Source organism: Theobroma cacao, chromosome 7 (assembly GCF_000208745.1).
Source record: "Theobroma cacao cultivar B97-61/B2 chromosome 7, Criollo_cocoa_genome_V2, whole genome shotgun sequence".
NCBI classification, from domain to species: Eukaryota; Viridiplantae; Streptophyta; class Magnoliopsida; order Malvales; family Malvaceae; genus Theobroma; species Theobroma cacao.
The window spans coordinates 14,930,288-14,956,632 of NC_030856.1; the positions used below are offsets into that span (position 1 = coordinate 14,930,288).

The window sequence follows — 26,345 nt, forward strand, 5'->3', positions numbered from 1 at the left end:
TTTTTACAGACTCTTCACTAAATGTTTATCATCAATGTTGGAGGTACTATATCTAAAAGTTGATGATTAGTCACATTTACTTCCATTTATAAAATCTTGCTAAGTACTATTTTTATAATTTGGTTCACTATTCCATTTTGTAGTATTTTCTGGAGACAGTTCAATTCCCAAATTCTATTACAAATTATTTTGTAGTGGTTTTAGCAATTATCTATTTTTGTTCTTGGGTACAAGTTTGAAATTTCCTAAAATCATATTATCTTTTACCTTTGTTTTTATTATCCCTTGCTTATTCCTTAGTGTGTCACATACATTGACCATTTATTTTCTATTTTTATTATGCAGATCATTGACTTAACCTTTCCTCTCTATTCAACTTTTATAATTAACCTTGTTTGTCCTTTCTTGACTTTTTCAAAAATCCTGAACTTATGGTTGTTTTTTCCAAGAAGAAATCTGTTAGGAAAAATCTTCAAAAATGACGAAATTAAAAATGAAACATATGCTACTGTGTCTAAATTATTATAAATAACTTCATTTTGTAGATTGAATAATATCTTCCTTATCAATAAAAAACATTTTAATTTCTTTAAACAATCTACAAAAATATCACTGACTTCAATTTTTCTATTTAATTTCTTATACAATTATTTATAAAATTTTACACACCAGTTGTGTAGTTCGAGTCCTTTTCTAGTTTCTTTAATTACCACATTCAACCATGGTAGCCTCGAGTTCGAAAGAAAAGCTACAACATTTCTTTTATTTCTTTGTTCTGCGCGCCTCCAAGCCATGCCCGAGCTCCATGCCTTTCATTTCTCATGCTTTACCCGAGCTCCACATCCCTCAAATTCTTCTTAGTTTAGTCTCAGGTAGTTTAGATAACCACAAAAAACAATATACTCTCTTTCTCTTTCCACGTTAAGTTACAAGACTGTATTTTAAACATGGTTGGTGCAATGGTAAGTGAAGTTTAAGAGAGACTTAGCTTTGTTGAGGTTCAATTTAATTGGTTTAAATATTTTTGTTTCTGTACTTGTAGCTTGTTTATGCTCCGTAAGCTAGGAGTCTTGGTTTTTTGCTAATCTCCATTGTTCATTGAGGTAAGGAGTGGACAAATTGTATTGCTGAAATTGTGGATTGAGGCTGGAAAAAATAAATTGGTGACGTAAGACTAATATTTAATAAATTGTGTTGATGAGATTATGTATTGGACTTGAAAGACCAATTGCTAAATTCTTTTGCCAAAGCAGTGCCTTGAAATTGAGAGATTTGATGATAAATCGTGTAGTCAAGTTTCACTCAGCTTGTTTCAAATTAAGCAAGTTGAGTCCAAAATTTGCGTTGGAGGTTGGATACATACAGTCCTTGGTACTAGGAAGGAATTACTGCATTGTTGATAGCATCGAGCGCAATTTCTAAGTTAAAAGGAATATTAGAAATTGATTGTGTGGTTTGTTGCTTAGGTCCTGTTGAAGCTTCGAGGTTCAATAGCTAGAGGAACTGACTTAGGTGATTTTAAAATTGTGGTCGAAGACACACCAGGTGAGTTGGCTTGCATAAAATATTTTTATCAAAATGAATGAAAGCTGTTTTCATGAAATGTACCTAGAAATGAGATGATGATTTGGTATTCTAAGTATTTAGATGAGAGTTAAGGTCTTAGAAATGAGTTATGAACTTGAGATATGGTACTTGAATGTTGTAGGGATGTAGGCTTACCTTTTTGACAAAATATACCACTCCCTTTCTGATCGAAAAAGCTTGCCTTACAAATCCTCTTTCGTGCACACAACAATTTCTTCACTCTTATTGTTATGGAGTGGATACTAGAGTCCTCCGTAAGAAATTACACGTTCCAAAACCCTCTAGCCTTTGATGGTGCCTTAAGAATGAAGAGAAAGAAAAGGGAGAAAAGAGCTTTTTGGTTTTTCTGACTTACAGAAGAGCTCACGTTCACTCTTTTTGCTGTGTTTTTGAAACCAGTATGTTTATTCACTATTTATAGACATATTAGGGATATAGAGATATGATATTTTAAATTTAAACAAATTAAATTTAAAAAATAAATAATCCTTATTTAAATTTAAATACAATGGATAGATAATTTAAATTTATCCTATTTCAAATATTTATTAGTAATTATTCAATTAAAATATATCAGAACAATATCTAATATTAATTAATTGAATATTAGTTAATTATCCACAAATAATTAATAAAGTTGCATGCCATGTGGACGCACCACATTTAAATGCAACATCTCCCACTCGTACATATTGGCATCAACTTTTACCATTCTCAATTTAACTCATTCTCCATTCATCGTCATACAGGGAAAATGAAACGTGCGACCAACGAGAAAATAAAGGTACCGGTGAGCAGTGAGATATTAAGTTACCATCTTACTAACATAACATTGCTCGAGTTCTCGTCATACCCCAAGTCATTTTAATCACACAAGATTTTGCATCTCTGATCCCTCTTACATGTAAGAGCTAGGCAGAATCTCTTTATGTGTCTAAACTCATGGTTATATCTAACAACTAATGTTTTTTATAACCGCTCGGGCAATGAGTTGTAGACCATGTATGTGAGATGTATAATGGCTATTCCTTGGATACTCATGACAATCCATTGAGATATGACTGCTTTCCTAGTCATGCCCCGCTAGATCATATCATTTTTGACCCTTGGAAATCATGCTAAAGTAGCAACACCGAATCTCAACTTCATATCATAGATCTAAGTTCAAAGGGTATAGAATTTAGACTACATAAGTCCTTAGGGCTCACACAGTGATGAAGCAGGGATCTATTCAATCACTCTTTTTTATTGGTCGACTAATAGCACATATAGTATGAAATGTATGCTATGGTGGATCTTTTATTTAAGGTTTGTCACGTCAAAACCACCATACAGATCTCGATCCAATCCCTACAAAAGGATTGACTTGAATCCCCTAAGATTCAAATCCGGCTATCACTGGCTCTATGGAATATGAATAATCTCCATGTTTGACTCTTACGAGCTTCAATCTGACTCTAAGTCAAGGTGACATTGCTGAGATCCTTGCTCACAACTCATGTGACAAGGAGATCACAAAATGCTCGGTACCTTATGATCGTTTAAGTCTCATCCCACACACTACCGAAGTGTTGGGGCGATTATCCTGTGTGAGAAGAATAATCTATAAAGCCAGGTGACAATAATTACCCTAGATATGTGCCCTAATTAATTAACAACATTTGATCAAATGATTCAAAATAGACTTAATTTATTAATTGTTCAGATACAATAGTACATGAATGTCAAATGCATAATAATCCTAAACCTTTAATATGCTTTTGGAAAGCATTTCGAGTAATAGGTTTAGTGAATGGGTCTGCAAACATATCAGTTGTGGAAATGTACTTCAACACAACAAGACCTTGTGCAATGATGTCACGAATGTAGTGATAGCGAGTATCAATGTGTTTGGTTTTTCCATGATACTTAGGATCTTTTGTATAAGCTATGGCAGCTGTGTTGTCACAATAAAGTACAATAGCTTCACTAAGATGCCTAGTAATGTTCAACCTTAGTAAGAATCTCTTTAACCAAACCACCTCTTGTACCGTAACACAGCATGCTAAATATTCTGCTTCCATAGTATATAGAGCAGTACAAAGTGTTTCTTGCTACTCCAAGAAATAGCTCCGCCTTCGAGTACAAAAGCATATCCTAAAGTAGACTTCCGATCATCTTTATCACCAGCATGATCAGCATCACTATATCCGGCTAATTTTAGATTTCCACCTTGATAGCACAAAGCCAAATTAGTGGTTCCTCTTAGATACCGTAGTATCCTTTTGACTGCAGCCTAATGGGCAATCCCAGGATTACTTTGGTACCTACTAACTATACCAACTGCAAAACATATGTCTGGTCGAATACACATCATAGCATACATCAAACTTCCAACAGCACTTGCGTATGGTATGTTCTCCATTTGTTTCTTTTCTTCTTTGGTTTTAGGACATTGTTCCATGCTGAGATATAAACCTTTCTCCATTTGAGTGTCTATAGGCTTGGAGTTTTGCATACGAAATCATTTTAAAACCCTTTGAATGTAATTTTCTTGAGACAAACTCAAGAACTTTTTAGAACGATTTCTCAAGATCTTAACCCCGAGGATGTATTCAGCTTGTCCCATGTCTTTCATCTCGAAAGTGGAGGACAACCACTTTTGAGTGGTGACAATTAACTCCATGTCATTCCCGGCTAATAGGATATCAGCCATATATAATGAAAGAATAAGGAACTTATTTCCTAATATCTTTACATATACACAATGGTCCTCTTCAATCATCACAAACCCTATGGAAATGATGGCTTGATGAAAACGAAGATACCATTGTCGGGATGATTGTTTCAAGCCATAGATAGAACGTTTCAAGCGACACACCTTGTTTTTTTTTCCTTTGACTTGAAAACCAATTGGTTGATTCATGTAAATCTCCTCATTGATTTCTCCATTGAGAAATGCAGTTTTCACATCCATTTAGAACAATTCCAAATCTAGATGTGCCACTATAGCCAAGATAAGGCGAATTGACGTAAATCTTACCACAGGAGAAAATGTCTCTTCATAATCCACACCCTCTTTTTAGGTATAGCCTTTCACCACTAAACGAGCCTTATATTTTTCAATTGATCCATCCGCTTTGTGTTTTACCTTTAGAACCCATTTGTTTCTGATTGCTTTGCGCCTAGGTGGAAGATCAACTAACTCCCATACTTGGTTTTCAGTCATAGATTTCATTTCATCTTCCGTAGCAGTAAGCCACTTGTCTGATGATGGTGAGTTTAAAGCTTGCTCATAGGAATATGGTTCATCAACATCCAGAGGAATACTTAAGAAAGACTGACCTTCTATCTCGAATCGTTTACGGGTTATTTGCCCATGTTCACTTCTTCGCAACTATGAATCTTGGTGCAGCTCGAACGGTGTACTTCCACTGGCCTCAACAATCTCTTGGATTGGATGTGTTTCCACATTCATTTCCTCATGTTGGGATACATTTTCTTGAGGCTCCTCCATCTCATAAAGCTCAAGGTTTTCTTTAACCTCACCTATGGTTGAGAAGTCATCTTCTAGAAAATCAACATCACGAGATTCCATCTCAGTTAGCCCTCCATTAGGGTGTTCTCCATACATCACGTAACCCTTAGAATGTTTTGAATATCTAATAAATACACACTTATTAGCTTTTAGACCAAGTTTCCCATACTTATGAGATGAGTGATGTACGTACCCGATTGATCCCCAAGGACGTAAGCCTTCTAAATTGGGCCTACTTTCATTCCAAAACTCATATGGAGTTGTGGGAACAGATTTTGAGGGCACACGATTGAGGATGTATGATGCTGTCAAAAAGGCATCCCCCTAAAAACTTATTGGAAGGTTGGCTTGTGCCATCATTGACCTAACCATGTCTAACAAGGTACGATTCCTTCTCTCTGCAACACCGTTTTATTGCGGAGCTCCAAGTATCGTTAATTGTCGACGTATTCCTTTTTCCTCACATAATTCTTTGAACTGATCAGATAGGTATTCACGACCTCTATCAGTGCAAAAAACCTTAAGTTTCCTTTCTTTTTGATTCTCAACCTTTGCTATAAAGCGTTTAAAACAATTCAAAGCTTCAGAACGGTGAGACAACAGAAATATGGATCCATATCGTGAGTAATCATCTATGAATGTAATGAAATAGGATACGCCATTGGTGCCTTTACATTCATAGGCCCACAAATGTTTGAGTGGACAAGTTCTAAAAGATGGGTGGCCTTTTTAGCCTTCCCAAAAGGCTTTCTGTTGAACTTACCAACAAGACATGGCTTACATGTAGGAAGTTTAACTTTGGTGATTGAGCCCAATAGCCTTTCTCTAGCCAATTTGGACATTCTATTTTGCCCAATATGTCCTAATCTAGCATTCCATTTCACAGAATCATTTATAACATCAGAAGAAGAATTTGAAACAAAAGCAATATCATTATTAGAATCCAAATTTGACATAATCAAACTGTCTTTAATATAACCATGACCAAAAAACGTGTTTTCAAGAAAAATAGACAAACTATAATTCTCGAAGGAAAACTTAAATCCTAAATCCATCAATGCTAAAACTGAAAGTAGATTACATCGTATAGACGGAGTATAAAGCACACATGTAGAAGCCATTTTCGCCCATTGTGCATTGTGAGTTGGTAAGTTCCTACTCCTAAGACCTCTTCCTATTCTCCGTTCCCCATCAAGACAAAGTGTCTACCCGTTGGTAAACGATGGTTATCTACATATCCTGCACGGTTGCAGGTTATGTGCTTGGTTGCTCCTGTATCTACAATCCAAGCAAGGAGAGAATGAGCTATAAACACATGAGAACATACATAAGTTCTAAAGTGGTTTAAAGAACGAACCTTTTTAGGCTCAGTGCATTCCTGAGCAAAATGTCCCTTCTTACCACAGTTAAAGCATTTCAACTTGGACTTATCTTTTCTCCCACCATGTTTGCCTTTTTGTGCTTGGTGACTCCATCACTTTTGGGCCTTAGATTTCTTGTCATTCCCTTCTTTTGTTGCCTTTTTCGCTGGGGAACATACCCTTTGTGATTTCCAGCTTGAGCTATCAGAGCAGTGTTGCGAATAACTCCTCTACGCTCTGCCTCAAGCTCTAAATGGTGAGAAATATCATCAAAAGTCTTTATCCCTTCATTATGTGTTAATACAAGTTTAACATGTCCCCATGAGGACTCAGGGAGTGACCTGATGACGGTTAAGACCTGCTGCTCATCTGTGAGTTCATAACCAGCTGTTTTCATCTTTCTTATCATGGCTGACATAGCCTTTAAGTGTTCAGCCATAGTGTGCTTGGAGTTCATCACATACTGATTGAACCTTAGTGTCAAGGCACGAAGCCTCGTTTCAGTGGTTCCACCATATTTGAATTTTAGTTGTTCCCACAACTGTTTGGCAATTGGGAAGTTCTCAAACTCCTCAATGAGATCATCATGCATGCAGCTTAACATGGTGAAACATGCACTACGGTCTCTCTTATACCAAGTGTCATAGGCCTCTTAGTCACAGTGATGCTGGGCTGTGTTTCCAGCTTCAGGAGGGTTCATCTCTTTAGTCAGATGATCGAGCAACTCTTGCTCATTGAGAAGATATTGAACCTTCTTATGTTAGATATCATAGTTTTTGCCATCAAGTTTGGCACCTTTGGTCAAATCAGTAATAATTTGTTTTGAAGCCATATCACTACATCATTACATAAGATTTAGTTAGGCACATATCTAATTTTCTAATTAATTAAGATTAGACATATTTAATTTCTACCTATATTAGTAGTTCGAAAGTTTCGCATGCATGCTAGTAATCATCACCAATAGTATAAGCATAAATTAAAATGTCTAATTTAATTTTAACCATAGATTATGGGAACAACTCCCACTATCCTTAAGCATAGGAACAACTCCCACGTACCACATAATATAATGAGTCCTACTAAAGAACCCTTTTATAGGTGCCCATATCCAAAAAAAAAAAATTATGCATACAAAAATAGCACTAAGTAGATCATATTTTCAAATGCTTCCAGGAAAGACTATAATAGTCTCCTCGACAAAGCACTCTACTTCTGCAGTAATTTTCAAGAAAGGCTGGAGGAGTCACAAATGGTCTCTCTTAAACCCAGTCTCTTTTGACAAAACTACTGAGATATATAATCACCGTATTGTCTTTTTGCATACAATTTTACTTAACAAATAAATAAAATAATTGCACTATGCATTTTATAAATTTTGCCTTTTCAAATAAGTAAAATAATTACATTATGCATTTTATAAATTTTACCTAACAAATAAGTAAAATAAATACATCATGCATTTTATAAATTTTACCTAACAAATAAGTAAAATAATTACATCATGCATTTTATAAATTTTACCTAACAAATAAGTAAAATAATTGCATTACGCATTTTATAAATTTTACCTAACAAATAAGTAAAATAATTACATCATGCATTTTATAAATTTTACCTAACAAATAAGTAAAATAAATACATAATGCATTTTATAAATTTTACGTAACAAATAAGTAAAATAATTACATCATGCATTTTATAAGTTTTGCTTCTTCAAAAAAGTAAAATAATTACATTATGCACTTTATAAATTTTACCTAACAAATAAGTAAAATAAATACATAATGCATTTTATAAATTTTACCTAACAAATAAGTAAAATAATTACATAGCATTTTACAACATATGTAAAATAATTGCATTAATAAACATTTGCTTAATTCATATATATGTTTTAGAAGAAAAATAATTTCTAATATATAACATATATATATATATATAATTAGATAATTAACATATTAATTAATTATATTTATAACACTTGTGGATTTAATAAAATAGTAACATGCTAAAAGCAAAAATAATGTTCTTGAAATTTTTTTAGGGCATTTTGTAAAAACAAAAACTTGTGGGGCAAAAATGCAATTATGAAAAAATATATCCTTTGGTGCCATGTGGCTGCCACATTAGGCCCTTTATGGCAATGTCTGGACCCTTTTGGTCTTTATTATTTGCCGCACTCTCATCTCAAGAATACTTCCTTGGTGTAGTGGTTAAAGGATATTTTTAAAGTCTTAATGACCTTCTTAGTGCAGGTTCAAATCCTGCTAGTTGCATTTTCTTTTCCTTTTTTTTTTTTCGTTGCCATCCATAAGGCACCATGTGGCCTTAGACCAATGCACCTTTTTGCATTGGATTAAAGCCTTATCTTTTTCAACAATTTCAAAAATAATCAGTATCGGTAATCATAATCAAAACAAGTTTTCAAAATATACACAATTAAAAAGATAAAAGCAAGTCAAAANATAAGGCACCATGTGGCCTTAGACCAATGCACCTTTTTGCATTGGATTAAAGCCTTATCTTTTTCAACAATTTCAAAAATAATCAGTATCGGTAATCATAATCAAAACAAGTTTTCAAAATATACACAAAATTAAAAGGAAGAAAGCAAGCCAAAACCTGCTCTGATACCATTGTAGGGATGTGGGCTTACCTTTTCAACAAAATATACCACTCCCTTTTTGATCGAAGAAGCTTGCCTTACAAATCCTCTTTCGTGCACACAGCAATTTCTTCACTCTCGTTGTTATGGAGTGGCTACTAGAGTCTTTCGCAAGGAATTACACGTTCCAAAACCCTCTAGCCTTTGATGGTGCCTCAAGAATGAAGAGAAAGAAAAGGGAGAAAAGAGCTTTTTGATTTTTCTGACTTACAAAAGAACTCACGTTCACTCTTTTTGCTGTGTTTTGAAACCAGTATGTCTATTCACTATTTATAGATATATTAGGGATATAGAGATAGGATATTTTAAATTTAAACAAATTAAATTTAAATACAATGGATAGATAATTTAAATTTAAACAAATTAAATTTAAATTTATCCTATCTCAAATATTTATTATTAATTATTCAATTAAAATGTATCAGAACAATATCTAATATTAATTAATTGAATATTAGTTAATTATCCACAAATTAATAAAGTTGCATGCCATGTGGATGCACCACATTTAAATGCAACAAATGTGAACTAAGAATTCAAAAGTATAAATGAGACCCATGTATGGAATACGGTTCTAACATTATGGTATGCAACGAGATTTATAATGTGAGTCATGATGAGAATGCTACGTATGTTCTGAATGATAAAAAGGAAATTGAGGACCCGAAAGAATTACCTCAGTATTGATAATATGCAGATCATGAGTGAGGTATAAATGCATCTATAGTGTAAAACCCGACCCTATAAACACATGTCATGACATACATGTACTGAGTAGCATGTTATTACAGTAGGAAAGCCCCTAAGAATAGACGAAACAAGGTATTGTACCTAACGGTACATTTGAATTGATTTAACCTCGAACTAGTTCAAATAGGAATCGTAGGATGAAATTTAATATTTTACAGTCTAGGAATGACTAAAAATGATTGTTTGGAGTTCGAGGGTTCATTTGGGGAAAAATTGAAAATTTTGATGTTTAGGGGCAAAATCGTCATTTTGCCACCTAAGATAATAATTTGATCATGGAGTGAAATTTTTTACCAAGATTAACTATTTGGAGTATAATTTAATGATAGGAAGTGAAAAAGTTTAATTCCGGTGATTTCTGGACTGTAGGGGTAAAATCGTAATTTTGCCACTCGCGAACAAAATTTAAGATTTTGAGAGAATTTAGATCAAATTTGACAAATTGGAGAATGGTATGACTATAAGGGATGAACAATATGTCTATGGGCAATTTTTCAGTTTTTGGGGCAAAAATGTAATTTTTGACTTTTACGGGGGTAAAAGTGTAAATTATAAAAATTACTCCACCAAGACTTTGGATAAGTCTGAGAATTTTATCTAAGCTATGGATATGTGGGACAAGTGTATGGTGAAAATTTGAAAACAAATGGATGGCTAGAATTTAAGGAATTAATAAAACATTAAAAAAATGAACAAAATAATATTATATTATTTTAGCCTTTAAAAAGGTCAAAATTTCCAGAATTCTCATCTTCTTCAAGCCGTCCAAACCAGGAGAGAAAAGGGAGAAAAGAAATAAGAACCCTAGTTGAAAAATTTGAGGAAAATCAAGAGAAATCAAGAAATCAAGCATTAAAAAGGTAAATTTCATTGATTTTCCTTGTGATTTTCACTACCCATGCATTTTTTCTCATTTCCATGCAAAATTAGAAAGTAGGTATGGACACCCATGCTGGCCAAACCTCCATGGATGAATTTTGAGCTTGCGTTTTGGTTGATTGTAATTGAATTAAGTGATTGTAGTTAGGTTATATTGTAATATAGCAAAAATAAGCTAGAGAAATAATTTTCTCCCATTGAAACCCATTATGCTGAATTTTTCCAATGAGGAAAGTGAGCTGATTTTGATGATTTTAGAAGGCTATTGGCTGATATTTAATGGTTAGAAATGTTGGAGAGAAAATGGGACAATTTAGAGCTAAAATGGAGCGCATTAGCAATTTATCGAGTTAAGTGCCAAAAATAAGTTAATACCGCGTTTAAGCCGTTTTAGGCTATTGCATTTCATACCATGCATTAGTATAGAATTTAAGCCAATTATATAGTGATTTAGCATCAATGTGGTGAATTGTGTAATTTTTGCAATGTGTCTAGGAGGAGAACCTTCCGGTAAAGGCAAGGAAGTCGTACCCGACGAACAGTGATCGGGGCACCTAGAAAGCATTTAATTTGTACAAACGGTGAGTAAACCTATTATTATTGTAAATTATCTAGAGTTTATTTTTAAATGCTCTTTATGTATTTTATGAAACGAAAATGAGATTAAAATGGGACTTTTGATGTTTTAGAAATAAATGTGACAAATAAATATATTGTGTTGATTATCTGAAATAAGAAACTTTTGATTATGAAATTGAGTAAATGGGAGGCTGCCAATTGTCTTGGAAAATATATTTTCTTATGAATGGCTTATGATATATGAGTATTTGTGGCTATATTTTATAATTGCATTGGGAATTTATGTAAGCTGTCTTTTACTATACAGGCTGGGTAAATAAAGAAAAGCCACGTTATACTGTCGAAATTTTATTAAAGTTGGTGGGTTTAGTCACTGCAGTGATGGGTTTTCGTGGACTGCCTATTAGAGAGGTACGGTAAACCCAGTTATATAGTTACTTCGGTTGTAGAGGCGAGGAGGGTAACTCACGTGGTAGTGTTAGAGCTCACTTCACGTCGAACCCCCACGTGAATGTGTAACTTGGCCAACGCCAAGGAGCGGCTTGTTTTTAAAACTAACATGTGTTTAACATGTAAATATCTTAATAACCTTGGTGGACTCGGTTAGATGCCTCGGCCAAGGTATCCCCGAGGATTAGTTTTTGGCTTGAGCCCTGTTTTTAATAAAAGTCATAAGCCTTAACAATTGTTTTGGTAAATTACAAATATTTTATGGTTTAAGAAATAAATTGAAAACCTTATGAAATGGTTTGTGATTTGTTGTTTAAACTAGCCTTCATTTTACTCACCTTTAGATATTTATAATAATGTCTGTTTACTCATTGGGATTGCAAAATCTCACCCACCTCCTTTTCAAATATTTCAGGCCTGTGGTGGCTTGTAGATACCCAATTTTGTCGAGGATTCCAGTTGACCCCTCTATCTCGCAAATAGTAGGTTACTATCACCAACACTTGGTGTATTTATGGGCCACTTATCATTGTAATTATTATTGTACATTATAACTTTGTAAATTATTGTATGTATGAATTTATTTTACTACACGTGTTTCTATAAATATTATTTTATATAAAAATGCTATATTTTAATCAATATTTTGAATAGTAATATTTGTCTATAAATCCTTTTAAAAAAATTTTGTCTTTTGATTTACTTAAGCCAGAAACGACTAGTAATTGTTTAAAGCGGAATGTTTAACAATGATTGCTCACAAGAAAGGCAAAAAACTGATACGTAAGCCTTGTGGGGTTTCGATTGGCATTCTGGGTAATGAGTGTAAATCGAGACGTCGTGGCGGTTGTCATGGGCTCGAGGGAGGTTCCGGGTCATGATATATAGAAAGCTTTGAGATTTGTCCAGCAATAGGGGTTTTATAAGTGCATTCTTTGTTGTAAGTCTCGATGCTTATACCATAAGCATCGATATCTACTGTGTTGTATGTAAACTGATAAAGGTGTTGAAACTGTTTTAACTTGATAAATGTTTTGCACAATGGATTATAATTTAAATGGTTTTGAATGGGTAGAAAGCACCCCTGCATTAGGGATTTGGATAGGAAAACTTGCATGGTTTCAAATTAAAAGTTGCATAGTTTTTATGAACTTCCTCAATATCTTATGCTTGTTCCCTTCCATGCTACTCAATCAGTATTTTGTACTCCCCACTTTTACAGTTCATATTTTTTAGATCCGACAGTAGCAGGAATATAGACTTTGAGAGAGTCTTATCTAAACACTACAATGGTAGGTATTTCTGATGGCATTCAATAGCAGCCTTGCACTCGTGTCCTCTTTTGTATGAGTTGTGGGTTAATTTTGGGCTAATTATGATAGTCTTGTATAGACTTGTCATAGCCATGAAGTGGTGTTGTCTTTGATGGGTTTGGCTATGGATGGCATGCTCAAAATACGTAGCAGAAAGAAAATTAAGACTTTATAACTAAATGACAAAAACATGCCTCCACCTATGGATCACCTTGGTGATATTTAACACATAAAAGCACAAAATAAAATATTATTTAGAAAGTTACCTTGCTAAGTAATTTCGNAATTATTATTTAGAAAGTTACCTTGCCAAGTAATTTCGTAATCACAATAGCACTTCTTGAAACAATCCCACGAACACCACAAGGAGCAAAAACCCTAGCCAATCAAGTGCTTGGCCTCCAATGGTAGTGTGAAACCTCGACCTTCATAGATGCGTAACTCGAAGTGGAACTTTTATTTAAAGGTGTAATTTGAGCTAATGATGCTAGTTTTATGTTACTTATAGATGCTAGTTTTATGTTACTTATAATTATTTTATGTCGTTATAGGAGTAGGATCAAAAATAATTTTAATTGGTGAAAAAAGGTGCATAATTAACTATAGCTCTGTTTGCATATATTTCGGTTTTTTAAGTATATCTCCCACTACAGAAGTCCAAATGACATGATTTTTATACCATTAGAAAGATAAGAGGCAGGGCTAAAACTTTTATGTTTGCCACTATTCCCAGTTCTAGTGGAAAGGTGGTCAAAAGCTATGTCGAAGTGAAAAGACTGCGCTAGAAGAACAGAAATTGGCAGAATGTTTGAGCATCGCGGCGTTGGAAATTGAGAGCTACAGCCCTCACCGTAAATTCCACAAATAACAAGATTTTGGGGTTTTTGAAGCTAGGACTTTTGGGGGCTACTTAAGGGACCTCTTTTAGAGGATTTTGGACCTTTTCTTAGTGTTAAAAAAGTAAAAGATTGCACAAGAACAAGAGAAAGACCTTCTATAATAGTTTGGGAATTCTTGAGGAAATATTCAATTGCAAATTTAGCAAGGTGAGAATTTAAATTGAGTTGATATTTTAGTTGTTGAGAATGATTAATAGTTAGATTTATGAGTGTTTTGTAGTTGAGGTAGTTTATTCATTTTGGTGTTATTATAATAGTGCAAATAATTAGCCACTTGATGGTAGTTGGAAGCTAGTTAGGAATAACTAATGGAACATGATTTAGGAGATAGCTTTTAAAATTATGGTTATGTGATTGAGTTAATTATGATGCTAATGTGTGATAGGTTTTGCCGAAGCCCCATATCACCATTCGAGGCATTAGTGGAATTTGGAGCTACTTTAAGAATCAACAAAGACAGGTGAGTGGACTTGCATTTCAAAATTTGTTTTGGGAATGTGAAGGTAATTGTACAAACATTTGAAAGATTTTATCCAGTTTTTCTTTAAAAATGTACCTTGGGAACAAGCCTTTGGTGAAGTGTTTTTATCTTGTAAAAATGTGTTGTATAAATGGTTTATGTGTTATCACAATATGATGATATGTATAATATGCATTGGGTGTTTCTTTCGTATGTTAATGTGGACCTAGCTATGTGCGAGTAGGAGTGCGCATACACCGATGATGACCTGGCTATGTGCGAGTAGAAGTGCGCATAAGTCGATGATGACTCGGCTATGTGCAAGTAAGAGTGCACATAGGCCAATGCTGACCCAGCCATGTGCTAGTGGGGAGTGCACATGAGCTGATGACGATGGGAGAGTGTGCATGGTGATGGATATATATATATATATATATACATATATGTTTGCACATGTGTGACTATAATGTATGTGGAATCTTGCTTGCTGAACCTTGAGCATTTTTTTTAGTGTTCCAAATTGATTTACATTGCAATGAAATGGTTTATTTGGGATGAAAGGAAGTCTTTCTTGTTGCTCTGTTTCTTGCTGCAGCGAGAATGAAAATTTCTATGCCACTTATCACTTGGCTGGTTTTTGCCATATTTTCCACTTCTCCAATTTCATGTTGAATATGAATTCTCTATCATCACATGATTTATCAACTAAGGGTTCAATTAAGGGTTTTAATAAGGACTTAAGCTAAAGTGTATCATTTTCAAATAAGTGCATTATGATTTCAAACTTTTCCTTATTATATTGCTTGTTCCCTTCCTTGTTCACTCACTGCGTTTATACTCACCATTTTCAACTTCATGTTTTCAGATTAAGAGGCAGTTGGTAACTAGGTCGAGGTGTCTTCGTATATTCGACCCTTGGTAGGTGTCTCGGCATTCAGTAGCTATACATTTCTTCAAGTCTCTCCGCTGGAAGTCGAGTACTCTTTTTTTATTGTGTATAGACAGACCCAATGTAAACTATTAAGACGTATGTTTAGATAATACATGTATCTTTGATTGGTAATGCCACTACGAGTTAGCAATGTTTAGTATTATTTTAATTCAAAGTTATGAAATGTGATTTATCAACTTTGATGGAATGTTGAACAGGTCATATTAATAGGCTTGCTTGGACTTAGTGGGCTATGTCCATTGAGCCCTTGCATCTCTCATGGCCGAGATTTAGGTCGTGACAATGTTGGTATTAGAGCCCTAGGTTGTCTAGGTCCTAGGACTTTCCTTTTATTGGTCCGACGGAGCGTCGGGTCTTTATGTGAAAACTTCGATTGTGAAGTGTGAACCGTGACACATTTTACAACCAAGGGACTGCATAAATTCCCTATCTTAGAAACTACCTTTTGCCTTAAGTATGATTATAAAATGTGTTTAATAACAAGTGTTTACTCTTGTCTAGGTAAGAATGCTGCCTAAGACATAAGCCGCCTCAGGATGGATGGAGGAGCAAAATGCTCCTACTGATATGGTAGATAGGCCACGAGCATCCACCCTGAGGGGCTGAGGTAGACGTGGCAGGGCCACTAGACCGGTGAGGGCGGATACGTCCGTGAGTAGACGAGAGGAAGGATAGTCTTCAGGTGATGTAGATAGACAACCAGTTGGGAGCATTACCATTGAGGATTTGGCAGCAGGCCTACAGGGAGTCAATCGGGTCGTAGAGATGATGGAGACTCGTATGGATGATATACAAAGGATAGTAGAGGGGAGACCTACAGCACAAGAATCCCCTAGCTCCCAAGGACAAGCCGATCGCCAACATCATGAGGTCAAGAGGGGACAATTAGAGATTTCTCTTCCTGATTTTCTCAAGCTTAAACCTCCATCATTTTCGAGATCTGATGCTTCGAAGAAGCCCCAAATTTTCTAAGATAAGATGGAGAAAATATGCAAAGCTTTGGGATGCTCTAGTGTTCAACCAGTTGAGCTAGCCGTCTTCTGATTAGAGGATATGGCGTAGGAGTGCTATAGCTCTTTATGCAAAGGCAAACCAACGAATGCTGCACCATTGACTTGGGGTGGGTTTAGTACAGCCTTCTTGGATCGATTCTTACCACTCAGTGTACATAATGCCAAAGCTAGGGAATTTGAGACTTTGGTGCAGACTTCGAGTATGACGGTGTCAGAGTATGACATCAAATTCATGCAGCTGGCTCGCTATGCGCCCTATCTCATTTCTACTAAGTAGATGAAGATTCAGAGGTTTGTGGATGGGCTAGTAGAGTTGTTGTTTAGGGCTGTGGCATCCCGAGATTTCAATACCTACTCTGCAGCTATAGATTGTGCTCAGCGGATTGAGATGAGGACCAGTGAGAGTAAGGCCATGAGGGATAGAGCAAGAAAGGCCAAGACAGAGGGTTATCAAGGCCGCAGAGATTTTAGCAGTGGGATGTCGTCTTCTAGTCGTTAGGGTCCACAAAGGGACTCACAATTAACCCAACAGGGGAGTGAGATGCCTGGTGCTAGAACTGGGGCTAGATAGAGAACTTTCAGTGCTGGAAGGCAGCAAGATTCTAGACAAGGTAGTCAAGTTATCAACCCTTGTAATACTTGTGTGGGACGGCATAGAGGAAGATGCCTCCGTGCTACGGGAGTTTATTTCTTATGCAGTCAGCCTGGACATATTATGAGGAATTACCCAATGGCTCGTCAATCGTAAGGTTCAGCTCGTGGTTCCACCCAACTAGCTTCATTTGCTCCTTCAGTCGCCACATCGTCTGATCGGGAGGCTAGCGGATCCAAAGGTAGAGGTGCTGGTACTTCTTCTTAGGGTAGGCCTTCTAGGTCTAAATGTCAGAGTTCCATTGGTAGGGGTCAAGCAAAGGTGTTTGCTTTAACACCATTGCAGGCCTAGACATCAAATGTTGTGGTCTTAGGTACTCTTTCTATTTGTAATGTGGATGCTCGAGTACTGTTTGATCCTGGTGCTACCCATTCTTTTATTTTTCCATGTTTTACATCTTGTTTGGGTAAAACTCATGCTAGGAGAGAGGAACAATTAATAGTGTCTACTCCTTTAAAGGAGGTATTTATGGCTGAATGGGAATATGAGTCCTATGTAGTTCGAGTCGAGGACAAGGACACTTTGGTGAATCTAGTGGTGTTAGACACCTTAGACTTTGACTTGATTTTGGGAATGGATTGGTTGGCACCCTGCCATGCCAGTGTGGATTGTTATCATAAATTAGTGAAATTTGATTTTCTCGGTGAGCTCTTATTTAGTATTCAGGGGGATAGGAGTAATGCTCCAACTAATTTGATATCGGTCATGTTTACTAGAAAGTTATTAAGACAGGGTTGTTTAGGTTACTTGGCTGTGGTAAGGGATACTCAGGCGAAGGTTGGAGATATAAGCCAAGTGTCAGTGGTGAATGAGTTCAAGGATGTATTTCCCGAGGAACTACCAGGTTTGCTTCCCGAGTGGGAAATTGAATTTTGTATAGATTTGATTCCCTACACTAGACCTATATCCATACCCCCATATAGAATGGCACCTGCAGAGCTTAAAGAGTTTAAGTATCAGTTGGAAGATTTATTGGATAAAGGCTTCATCCGTCCTAGTGTCTCCCCATGGGGAGCACCGGTGTTATTTGTCAAGAAGAAAGATGGGTCACTTAGGCTATGCATTGACTCCCGACAGCTTAATAAAGTGATGTTGAAGAATAAGTATCCACTTCCAAGAATAGATGATTTATTTGATCAACTACAAGGAGCACAATGTTTCTCTAAAATAGATTTGTAATCTGGGTACCATCAGTTAAGGATCCGGAATGAAGATATACCCAAGACCACATTTCGAACAAGATATGGGCATTATGAGTTTTTGGTGATGTCATTTGGGCTTATAAATGCCCCTGCAGCCTTTATGGATTTGATGAACTAGGTGTTCAAGCCCTATTTGGACAAGTTTGTGGTGATGTTTATTGATAACATCTTGATCTACTCGAAGAGCCGAGAAGAGCACGAGCAACATCGTAAGATAGTGCTCCAAACTTTGAAAGAACATCGACTATATGCCAAGTTCTCCAAGTGTGAGTTTTTGACTTGAAAGTGTTGCATTTTTAGGACATGTGGTATCCAAAGATGGGGTACAAGTTGATCTAAAGAAAGTTGAGGTAGTGGAGAAGTGGCCAAGGTCGACCTCAGTTACGGAGGTTAGAAGCTTTTTGGGTTTGGCTGGCTATTATCGTCGTTTTGTGAAGGACTTCTCTAAAATAGTTACCCTCTAATAAAGCTGACACGTAAGGATACAAAGTTTGAGTGGTCAGATGCTTGTGAGAATAACTTTGAGAAGCTTAAGGCATGCCTCACCACAGCTCTAGTATTAAGCCTACCACAAGACACCGGGGGTTATACGGTATTTTGTGATGCATCACGGATTGGTTTAGGGTGTGTATTAATGCAGCATGGGAAGGTGATTGCGTATGCATCAAGGCAACTTAAAAGGCATAAGCAGAATTACCCGCACACGATTTGGAGATGGCAGCAATCGTGTTTGCCTTTTAGAGACATTATTTGTATGGTGAGACTTGTGAGATATATACGGACCACAAAAGCCTGAAGTAGGTGGATGGAGTTACTAAAGGAGTATGATTATACTATTCTCTATCATCCGGGTAAGGCAAATGTAGTGGCAGATGCCTTGAGTCGAAAATCGATGGGGAGCTTGGCACATATCTCCACAAATAGGAGATTCTTGATTAGGGAGGTGCATAGCTTGGGAGACATGGGTGTGCACTTGGAAGTTTTGGAGGCAAGTGCATTGCTAGCACACTTTAAAGTGAGGCCTATCTTAATGGACCAGATTAAAAAAGCACAAAGCAAAGATGAGTTTGTAACTAAGGCCTTAGAGGACCCTCAAGGAAGGAAAGGAAAGATGTTTACTAAAGGCACAGATGGAGTGATGAGATATGGAACTAAACTATATGTGCCTGATAGTGATGGATTAAGGAGAGAAATATTGGAGGAAGTGCACATGGTAGCCTATGTGGTACATCCAGGTGCTACAAAGATGTATCAAGATTTGAAAGAGGTATATTGGTGGGAAGGACTCAAGAAAGATGTAGCCGAGCTCATCTCCAAGTGCCCGGTTTGTCAATAGGTTAAGGCCGAGCATCAAAGGCTTGCAGGGCTATTACAACCGTTACCAGTGCCCGAGTGGAAGTGGGAACGTATTACCATGGACTTTGTAATAGGTTTGCCTCGGACTAGTGGGGGTTACGATTCGATCTGGGTCATAGTAGATCGATAAACTAAATCAGCTCACTTTCTTCCAGTTAAAACTACATACGGAGCTGCCCAGTATGCCAAGCTTTATGTAGATGAGATAATACAGCTGCATGGCATTCCTGTTTCTATAATATCTGACAGAGGAGCACAATTCACCTGTAGGTTTTAGGAAAAGTTGTAGGAAGAATTGGGCACTAAGTTGGATTTTAGCACGACTTTCGACGCGCAAACCGATGGCCAGTCTGAATGGACCATTCAGACATTGGAGGATATGTTGAGGGCTTGTTTAATAGACCTTGGGGTCAAGTGGGATCGATATTTACCCTTAGTGGAGTTTGCCTACAACAACAGTTTCCACACTAGCATCCAAATGGCACCATTTGAAGCATTATATGGAAGGAGGTGCAGGTCACCTATTGAATGGCTAGAAGTGAAAGAAAGGAAACTCTTAGGGCCTAAGTTGGTGCAGGACGCCACCGAGAAAATATGTATGATTTGTCAAAGGATGTTAACAGCACAAAGTAGACAAAAGTTCTATGTTGATAACAGACGGAGGGACTTGGAATTTCAAGTGGGAGATCATGTCTTTTTTAAGGTCTCACCAACGAAAGGGATAATGAGGTTTGGCAAGAAGGGAAAGTTGAGCCCTCGATATATAAGACCCTTCGAGATCTTAGAAATGGTTTGGAGTAGTGGCATATCGTTTGGCATTACTGCCAGACCTTTCTAATATTCACCCCGTGTTTCATGTGTCAATGCTTAGGAAGCACAACCCGGATCCATCACATGTAATACGGTATGAAACCATCCAGCTGAACAATGATCTAACCTATGAGGAGCAACCGGTAGCTATGCTTGATAGACCAGTCAAAAAGCTTCGTTCAAAGGAGATAGCCTTAGTGAAGGTGTTATGGCAAAACCACACCAGCGAAGAGGTAACATGGGAAGCTGAGGAGGAGATGCAGATAAAGCATCCACACCTCTTTAATATGTAGAGGTATGCTACCTTATAGTTCGATTTAAATTTGAGGATCGAATTTCTTTTAATGGGGGAGAATGTGAAACCTCGACCTTAATAGACGCGTAGCTCAAGGTGGAACTTATGTTTAAAGGTTTAATTTGAGCTAATGATGCTAGTTTTAATTTACTTATAATTATTTTATGTCGTTATAGGAGTAGGATCAAAAATAATTTTAATTGGTAAAGAAAGGTGCATAATGAACAGTAGCCTTATTTACATATATTTCGGTTTTTCAAATATATCTCCCACTACAGAAGTCCAAATGACATGATTTTTAGACCATTAGAAAGAGAAGAGGTAGGGCTACAACTTTGATGTTTACCACTTTTCCCAAATCTAGTGGGAAGGTGGTCAAAATCTTTGTCGAAGTGAAAGGACTGCGCTAGAAGAATAGAAATTGGTAGAATGTTTTAGCGCCATGGCACTGGAAATTGAGAGCCGCGACCCTCACCGTAAATTCTAAAAATAAGAAGATTTTGGGGTTTTTGAAGTTAAGACTTTTGGGGGCTACTTAAGGGACCTCTTTTAGAGGATTTTGGACCTTTTCCTAGTGTTAAAAGAGTAAAAGATTGCACAAGAACAAGAGGAAGACAAGTGGCATTGCTAAGGGCATTATTGTAATTTCATGAACAATTGGATAAGTTTTAACTATAAATATCTTCATTCTCCAGCACCTTCCTCAAATTTTCAAAACTTCATCTTCTTCTTCTTCCTCCCATCCCACATTTCTTCACCTTCCATGGGAGCACTCTTCAAGCTTCCATAACCCTCTCAAGTTAGCCTTCAGCTTCATGATTTTGTGCATTTTTTTTATAAAACCTCTTATGCTCTTTCACTCTTTCACCTTAAAACCCTTGAAATGTCTTAGATCAATACTTTCTCTCACTAACTAGGGTTTTAGAGAAAGAAAAAAAAACCTTCTATAATAGTTTGAGAATTCTTGAGGAAATTTTCAATTGCAAATGTAACAAGGTGAGAATTTAAATTGAGTTGATATTTTAGTTATTGAGAATGATTAATAGTTAGATTTATGAGTGTTTTGTAGTTGAGGTAGTTTATTCATTTTGGTGTTATTATAATAGTGCAAATAATTAGCCACTTGATGGTAGTTGGAAGCTAGTTAAGAATAACTAGTGGAACATGATTTAGGTAATAGCTTTTAGAATTATGGTTATGTGATTGAGTTAATTATGATGCTAATGTGTGATAGGTTCCACCGAAACCCCATATCACCATTCGGGGCATTAGTGGAATTTGGAGCTACTTTAAGAATCAACAAAGACAGGTGAGTGGACTTGCATTTCAAAATTTGTTTTGGGAATGTGAAGGTAATTGTACAAACATTTGAAAGATTTTATCCAGCTTTTCTTTAAAAATGTACCTTGGGAACAAGCCTTTGGTGAAGTGTTTTTATCTTGTGAAAATATGCTATATAAATGGTTTATGTGTTATCACAATATGATGATATGTATAATATGCATTGGGTGTTTCTTTTGTATGTTGATGTGGACCCGACTATGTGCGAGTCGAAGTACGCATACACCGATGATGACCCGGCTATGTGCGAGTAGGAGTGCGCATAAGCCAATAATGACCCGGCTATGTGCGAGTATGAGTGCACATAAGCCGATGCTGACCCAGCCATGTGCTAGTGGGGAGTGCACATGAGCTGATGACGATGGGAGAGTGTGCATGGTGATGGATATATATATACATATATGTTTGCACATGTGTGACTATAATGTATGTGGAATCCTGCTTGCTGAACCTTGAGCATTTTTTTTAGTGTTCCAAATTGATTTGCATTACAATGAAATGGTTTATTTGGGATGAAAGGAAGCCTTTCTTATTGCTCTGTTTCTCGCTATAGCGAGAATGAAACTTTCTGTGCCGCTTATCACTTGGCTGGTTTTTGCCAAATTTTCCACTTCTCCAATTTTATGTTGAATATGAATTCTCTATCATCACATGAATTAGCAACCAAGGGTTCAATTAAGAGTTTTAATAAGGACTTAAGCTAAAGTGCATCGTTTTCAAATAAGTGCATTATGATTTTAAACTTTTCCTTATTATATTGCTTGTTCCCTTCTTTGTTCACTCACTAGGTTTATACTCACCATTTTCAACTTCATGTTTTCAGATCAAGAGGCAGTTGGTAACTAGGTCGAGGTGTCTTCGTATATTCGACCCTTGGTAGGTGTCTTGGCATTCAGTAGCTGTACATTTCTTCAAGTCTCTCCACTGGAAGTTGAGTACTCTTTTTTTGTTATGTATAGACAGACCCAATGTAAATTATTAAGACGTATGTTTAGATAATACATGTATCTTTGATTGGGAATGCCACTACGAGTTGGCAATGTTTAGTATTATTTTAATTCGAAGTTATGAAATGTGATTTAGCAACTTTAATGGAACGATGAACATGTCATATTAATAGGCTTGCTTGGGCTTAGTGGGCTATGTCCATTGAGCTCTTGCACCAGTCATGGCCGGGATTTGGGTCATGACAGGTAGTACACATGATTGCACTTGAACCTTCAACAAACGAAGGAGTTTTAACTATACTTTGTACTAGCAAAAAGGACAACAATTGTCTTTTTCTTCTTTTTCACAATCTTAACTGAACTTCTCTCGAAAATCACTTCATAAGCAATTTTCACTTTCTCACAAAGGGAGTGGTGGCAAAGAAAACAAACGTTTTTCTTTTCTTGCAAAAATTACATTTTCTTCAATTGTGAAAAACTCTCATATGAAAAATAGTTAAAATGTGACTTATATAGTTAGGTTAAAATAACTTCAATTTTGCAATTAAGCCCTCAATATTATAACACATTATAATATTAGGCCAATTACTTAATTAAACTCTTTTAATTAAGTCATTGGAAATTAAAATCAAAATTAATTTCCTTTATATTTTGCAATCAAGGCCTTGTAATTATAACTATTTATAATTATGTCTAAAACTTAATTAAACTCTTTTAATTAAGTTTATAGAAGTTAATTACCTAGCATGTGATTTAAGTCTAACTTAAATCATCACTCTCCCAATTTAATTCAAATGCAATGATTGTGTGTGACCCATTAGGTTCCCAACATGTTGGTAATGAAATTGATTAATACAAATTTCAATCAATTAATTTATAATCAATTCCATAGACCAAGATTGGCATCTAGTAATGCATCATAGCCACCCAATTGTTAGGAGAGTCAAAGGGTTCTTTGACAACCTTTCAGTGTATAGTCTATCAGTGTAATTCATTCTCTCATCATATATCCTAGAGATGATAAGAGCTTGGTACAGTGTCTACTCTTATTGACCTCCATATTTGTTCTTGCAATTATAGCATTAGCTTTATAGAGAGTTATGAGACCCTTTTCATAATCTCCATGTCACCTTGGCCAAGGACTTCAATAAGCTAATGTTAACCAAGAACTGATAGGATATGTCCTCTAAAACACTTGAGGTGATGATTCCTATCTTGACCACTCATTTGCCTTCACATGCTTCATACTATACCCAAAACCATCTTATTTTGGAATCTTTGGTTAGGCACCTATGGGGATGAAATCAAAGCATAGCACTCAACACATAAGACAACCTAGTGTTTCAAGTCTAGGGAGTATTTATGCAACTAACACATGAGAAGTGTTGCATAGACACTAGAGTGTATTAACAAATGCACTTATCATGGCGGGTCATGTTCAGTGAACTTGCTCTACTAAGCAAACACCTATATTCTAGTTCCAAGTATCTCTATACTTCAATTTATGAGATCGATTGCTTACTTCCAAAGTAAACAACATAGAATATACCAGTCTCTAAGCATCATTGATGTCCAGTCTCAATGATACATTGACAAAGAACATTTTGAGAATATGCTTTGATGCATAGGAATCTCATAACTACAATCCATTACAGTTTCCTTGCAAGGCATATTAATCTCATCCCAACAATATTAACATTTGCACATGATGTATATAGGCACATAGTGAGCTATGTTGTCGTAATATTTTGGGGGTCACTTGGACCCATATGATTATATTGCTAGGATGTTTTGTACATATATTCTTAGTACCTATATTCCATGGATGGCCGATATGAGTAAATGATGGTGTATTGGGTTATTGCTTATGAGGTCCGCATGGGCCTAGTGGGCTTAGCCTGTTGAGCTCGTGTATTGGTCATGAACTGAGTTTGGGTTGTGAAAAGTGATAAGTCTTATTTATATTCATATTTTACATCATTTTTTTTAGGATTTATGGATTAAATATATCTATTTAATGTGATTTAGGCACTTATTTGATTAATTTTCCATGCATGGGTTAAAGAGGGCAAGTTGCTTTGGTGTTATTTTTGGCAAGATCTTTTTCCAAACCTGTTTCGGCAATTTGCACATAACTTTCTCTCTGAAGGTCCAATGATGTGATTTTGGAGGTATTGGAAAGATAAGAAATAGGGCTACAATTGTTATGTTTACCATGTTGCCTAATTCGAACAGGATCAAGGAGAAAACTTTGTTACAAGTTGCTAGACAGTGTAAACAGAATTTGAGGAACAGTGGACTTCTAATTGGATAAGCTTGATGTTTTAAATGTTAAAATAGTCAAATCATGTGCATGTTGGGAATTTAAATTTCACAAGGACTTGTGAGCTGAAGTGATTAAGTTGGATTTATTTGTGTTGCAATTACTGAAAGAGTTATCACAAGTCAAAAGTTAATTTAAATTAAAACTCTTAGTTAGGTAGAGTTCTTGTGGCAATAAACAACTTGGCCTGTTTATTTAGTAGTTGTTGCCAGAAGAGAAGAGGAAAGCTAAATTTAAGAAAGAAAAAGGAACGTAGGAAAAGAAAATAGTAGGAGTTGGAAGTAGGAGCCTTGGCCATTGCTTAGAGAAGAGGAAAGAGAGGTAGATGAAGCTTTGAGAATTATTTCATCAAGATAATTTATTCATTCTTTTCTTTTTCTCAATGTAATCGATTATGGTGATGTCTTCCAATACTATTTGTTGTTTATTGAATTTTGTTATGGAGTATATTTTTATTTGTTAGGGGAAGATGTAATCGAACCTATGTCTTGAGAATTTCATTAGGAATAAGTTTGAAATCTTTATTTTTCATGAAGAGCACGTTCTATTAATCTTACTGCTTTTTTTATTTTGATTGGAATTCTATTACACAGTTATAATCGAATAGAGAAGCTATGAATCATAAATTGAACCTTCAATATCTTATACATGCCATAAATTGAATAAGAGTAATCCAATAAGGATCTTGGAAGAATTGTGTGGTTAGTTTAAGTTTTAATCGAATAGAGAGACTTAACCAAAAAAACAAAAAGGAATTTCATAAACCTAATGCACCTCAAATTGATTAAATCTAGGATAGACCCGAAATATGGCTGTTTGAAGTTAAGGATATTTGAGGTAGTTAATTAGACCTGAAATATGGATAATTAAGACATTAGGGAATTCTACCATCTCATGAATTATGAAGTTTGAAACTTGTTTATTAATTCTCTTGGCTATATAAGAATAGGTGAAATCAAACCCCTAACATTGCTTTTTATTGGATTTTTCT

General features: G+C 35.9%; 1 protein-coding gene across 1 annotated transcript; it reads left to right on the plus strand.

Moving 5' to 3' along the window:
• Positions 20,117–20,741, plus strand: LOC108662808. Its single transcript, XM_018124395.1, has 2 exons — positions 20,117–20,367; positions 20,510–20,741. The coding sequence occupies exons 1-2, from the start codon at positions 20,117–20,119 to the stop codon at positions 20,739–20,741; spliced, it is 483 nt and encodes a 160-aa protein (XP_017979884.1).